Source organism: Apaloderma vittatum, unplaced genomic scaffold, assembly GCF_000703405.1.
Source record: "Apaloderma vittatum isolate BGI_N311 unplaced genomic scaffold, ASM70340v1 scaffold4412, whole genome shotgun sequence".
NCBI lineage: Eukaryota > Metazoa > Chordata > Aves > Trogoniformes > Trogonidae > Apaloderma > Apaloderma vittatum.
Window position 1 is genome coordinate 110491 of NW_009701752.1, and position 5232 is coordinate 115722.

The 5232-nt window shown below is 37.4% G+C and overlaps 1 protein-coding gene across 1 annotated transcript in view; it reads right to left on the reverse strand.

Annotated features, from left to right (window-relative positions):
* STARD9 (StAR-related lipid transfer (START) domain containing 9) overlaps positions 1 to 5232 on the reverse strand; it is a 102886-nt gene that overhangs the window by 83690 nt on the left and 13964 nt on the right. Inside the window, exon 4 of the mRNA XM_009879257.1 lies at positions 5100 to 5216. Within this exon, the coding sequence (XP_009877559.1) occupies positions 5100 to 5216 (117 nt within the window). The remainder of the gene's footprint in view (positions 1 to 5099; positions 5217 to 5232) is intronic.

Here is a 5232-nt window from a genome sequence, read left to right on the forward strand (position 1 = left end):
GCCTCTTCCATTCAAACCCTATCGGCCACAGGCCATGTTCCCCTTATCGAAAGGGACACGTTGCCACACGTCAGCTCTGTGCAGCAGCTAAATCCCTGCCCGTACATCCTGTGGGTTAGGCTGCCCGCGTGGGTACAGCGCCAGCACAATCACCGGATGGGTAGGATGGCTGGAGGGAAGCTGAGGACTGAAGCTGTAACAACCAGCTACAAATAGACTTAACTCTTGCATCTGTTCCTGTAGCCCTGATTCTCATGAAGAATACCCTTAAGATTTTGTTGAATTGTGCTTGCATTAGAGCAAGCTGATTTTAGTTCTTTTCTTGGTGGGAATTTACTGAAGTTTTACAACTGCTTTAAACATTTTCCTTTGCTTGGTTGAGCAAAAATAAGACTTGGAGAAAGATTCATGAAGAGCTATTTTAAGTTTTACAAAGGAAACTCAAAAGATTGAAACCTCGTTCTATGCTAGACAAAAAAAAAAGAATTTAAATAAGGTTAAATTTAGATGCTTGTTTGAGGAACAACTGTAAAGGTCTCAAAGCACCTACATATAAATTATAATATTCAACCAGCAGAATCAATCAGCAAGCTTGAATATGCCTATAAGAATAAAAATTATAACCCTAAATAGCATTATAATGCCATTACCACACTGTATTTTTACTGCAAAATGAAAATATGTCATGAATATACTTCTATTAAAGGATAATCTCATAGTTATAGAAGGGCAAAGAGTGATGGATTTCCAACATTGTCTTTGGAAAACAATCCTGAACTGCACGCAGCTTCCTGAAGACATCTGTGGCGGGAGGGGGTGGGGGAGAAAGAAGTAGCAACCACTTTTACTGCTCCCCCTTTACTAAAGGTTTTTTATGATACCAAATTCGTCTCCCAAAAAAACCCATGAAGAAATGATGAAACTACTTCACTGTGTCCAAGCAGTGAAGTCCAGGGGCAGAAACTCAGCATTCTGCCTCCTTGAGATTAAGTTAATTCTGCAGCAACACGGCACAGAGAAAAACCAGCAGGTTGGCTCAAAAAATGGTACGTAAAGGAATATTGCCAGAAGTATTACAGTTTCTTGTGGGTTTTTGGGGGATGGAAGGTTTGGGTTTTTTTCAGTTGAAGTTGGTTTTCTCTTTTGAGTTTATTCTTCTTTTTTGTTTGTTTTTATTCTAACTATATCTTGACAGCAATGGTTTGGAAAACCATTGCCTCATTTATAGCCATGGAAAACATATGTAAGCAGGCTGCAGAGTTAAAAATCAGAAAAGCCATGCGTGACCTTTTTCCTCTTAAATGCCTATGATCTTTAAGAATTTCCTTTTGTTTCCCATTTCATATTTTGCCCACTGAATGTTCTGTTCCTGTCCTGAATTAATATTGATTTGTTCCTGTTCTTTCTCTGGTCCCACACAATTTTCTGATACCCAAGTTTCTTTCCCTCTGTCACATATCCCTAGTGTCTGGTTCATCTCTCCATATTTAGAAGGATTTCACACGTTTCCTTTCCTTCTTCCTTTAGTTCCTGTGGGTCTGGGTGATTTAGCCACTGACTCATCCCTTAAAGTATTTTTTGATTCTATTCTGTTTATACACCAATAAATCCACTCAGGGCTAAAAGAGAAAAAAAAAATTTAAAAAGGCCTTTAAAAGGAGAAGGTAGATTCTGCTTTGGAAAGAATTGCATGGAAAGCAGATGAAAACCTCAGCTTAATATCAATGTGAAGTATTCAACTGACCAGTGAGGGCAGGGGAGGGGAAGAAAAAGAAAAAAGCAGCAGGCCCAAGGATCTCAAATTGGCCGCCTAAAAGCCAGAGGTCATAGTGTAAAATTTGGCATTCAGCTTATTTGGAAAGTGAATATATTACCAGCAGAGCTGAACTATACCAAAATGCTTGCATTTTGTAAGGAATTTACGTAATTCCTAAAAGGAAGACTAAAAATTCAGACCACCACTACTATTAGACTTCAAATTATGCTTTTATAAGCCATCATTAGAAACGCTGTATATCTTCATATTTCACCACAGTTAGGAGAGAAATAAAAAAAAATAAACTGGCACTCTGGCTCATACCTAGTTCGTCAAATGTTTCAAATGAGAGAAAAATCTTGAATAACAGTGAAAAACTACTCACTTGTACCTGAAATCATCTTCCAAAACCAACCACTACCTAAGAGGTTGTCTCTATTAAGAAACCTGTTTCCTGGACATCAATAGTGATGAGTTCTTCTTTCAATAGTAAAAAAAAGCAGCTTTGTCTTTAGCAGAAAAGCTTTGGCTTTAGCAAACCTCAAAAATAGTACTCAAAAATAGTTTATATTTGACTCTTTTTCTCAAGATTTTTGAAGGAAAAAGCACTTCTAGTTTTGATGCTATTAAAAAAATAAAAGAAAGTAAAGGCATATCATCTGTCGCATGGGCATTGCAAAGTTTACTGAACTGGGTCAGTTCTTTTTTGGTTTACTGTACTGCAAGGCCTGCTCTCCTCAAATTAAAGTGAAAAAATACCTTCCCTACCATTTTTATTTTTTAAAAAATTAAAAGAAGGCAACAGCAGAAATATTAATAGGAATGCATTAGGAAAAACAAACAAGGTGGGCAACATGTATCTGCCAAAATAGAAATGCAAGCAGAACACAAGTGGCAGAGAAAATGTAATTTTTATATATATATAACAATAAATCTGAAATATTCATCCAAGCATTTGAAAGTACTTAACCATGTGTGCCTCCAGCCTGCCACAAGTAACTGTGAAGCATATGACCAAAATATATACAGAATAAAATGCATTGTGTGCTGTCATCTCTGGAACACAAGTGATCAGAACCTGAAGTGAACAATGTTAGTATCTAGAAGAATCTTCATGAAGTATTCAGGTAAGCAGATTGGTATCTTTAAAATAATATTTTTACCTAAACATTATGATTTGCAACCCTCCCACTATTGTTTTGTTGTCACAGAATCCTTAACAACCAAATGAGCTGTTATGACTTAATTTTTATATGTCCATCCGGATGACCAAAAAACCAGTTTAGTAAAAGACAGCATTCTACAAAAGTGAACCCAAAGGCAGATACTTTAATCTGCTTTTCAGCCTCAACCAATATATCAATCACGTATGATAACAGTTGGCAGGACATGTTCAAGGAAAAAGTAATCCAAGGTCAGCTTATGAAAGAAAGCTTTTACTGGATGATGTTACCAAACCCCCCTTGGCTGCTGATAGCATCGTTGCTGTAAGGAAGCTTAGAAACTTCAAACTCAGCACTGAAGTAATGACTCAAACCATGGAATTAGTACAATAAACTTCATTCATACAGTGTGACGGGGCAGACAAATGCACAAGCATGGTAAAACTGCAGTATTCCAGCAGCCCTCTTCTCAAGGACATTTCCAGTACGCTTTACTGGCTCTACAGTCACCAAGATGGGTAAAAAGCCCAAGAAATTCACTCATGAGTGCGGCCTTTCAAAGCACCAGTCCACCTTTAAACTTGTCTTAACTCAAGAGAGACATCTGGCTAAGGCTGGTAGCCCAATGGTTACGTGAAGAAGCACTGGATGTCCTTTCAGCCAGTATCAGGCACCAGTAAGGAAACTATGGCCCGTTACTTAATTTCCTTTGGCCAGTGAGTTCATGTTTCCCTCTTCAGTGTTTTTATTGGCCAAAATTGTATCGTGTGATAACACAAGGCTCTCCACAGCATCTGAAACACCTACTCAGCCCCAGCAAGGAAGCTGTACTGTTTACATTGCATTTTACATTCTTTTCCAATTGCACTTGCATTTAATAACAAAAAGAACAAAAAAAATTACACTTTGTAGCCAATATTTATATTTTCCATTTGCCAGTTCTGATAATTTTTCATACTGAGCAGATATGAAACTGACTTGGCAGACTGTATTTATCAACACTTCATCTGCTAAACCATTTCAGCTAGAATGCCAACTGTATTGTCAACAGTCCTAAGAAGCATGATTCTAAGTGTACTACGAGAGAAACTCACAAAGAACATACAATCAAAATAAGCAAGTAAGACAATATAAGGGATGGAAGGGAATCCCAACAGCTCAACATTTAAAGATTTGTTGTTTGTAATTCCTAAAATGGAAGTTTATCTAGTGCCAAGTACTTAAAAAAGCCCACTTTACACTTCCCAAGTTCCCAAAATCTCTTCCACACGACTGCACCAAGGTGGAAATAGAGCACAGTCACCTTAATTTCTGATAATTTCCATATTGACTACCAAAAGTTAAATAATCCTCTGCCCATCACTACCAGAAACACAAATTTCACAGAACTACCTCAGTCTTAAGTGATACCTTCTGTGAAAAACACAATTATACAGGTTGAAATTTCAGGAACAATGGTACAGACAACAGACAAAAATGAAATTATGCAATTCTGAAAATGGGAGTAAAAACTTATTTTAATGCTGACACGGGATGGCATGCATGCATAGCAAAATTTTTTGATAGATTTGTTGTGCATTATATTCATTTGTTGTAGACTTAATAATTCATTGTTTACTAACAAAAATTTGTAATCATATCCTATTTTATTACTGAATCCTCTTCTTTCTTAACCATCCAATCTTGGCTTGTCAAGCTGGGAGGAATCTCCATCAGTTATACTGTATTTCTGATGATAACCAAGGAAAAGTGCTCAGAACAATACAGTATAAGTAAAATTTAGTACCATTACATACTCCACTCCTGATGAAGTACTGATACTTCACTCCTGATGCTCTAAACAGAATCACCTCAAGTCTTCACTTCAGAGCTTTCTCCATCCAGAAGCTGACCCTTCACCCCCCCTAAAAAAATCTCATTGCTAAGCTAGAGTCCTCAGATCATCACAATTAATGATCACTACCAAAGTCAATATGCCTAATGAAAGCATGCATTACGTGACAAACAAGGGTATTGAAGTCCTACTGCACCTACTTAAGACAAAAGGACTGAGCACTGTGATATTACAAACAAAATAAGATGGGAGCAGAAAAGAAAACGAAATATCATGTATCCCATATCTCTTCCTGAAAAGGACAAAACAGGATGAGAACACACACATGAAGAACAGGATCACTCACCATTTCCTGAGATGCATATTTCGGATCTTCAGGATCAGCTGACCAGTAGCAGTAATCAAAGCTGAAGGCCACAGTCTTTTCTCTTGAATCCCAAGGGCTATCAAGTCTACTGTCAACCTGACAACAGAGGGAA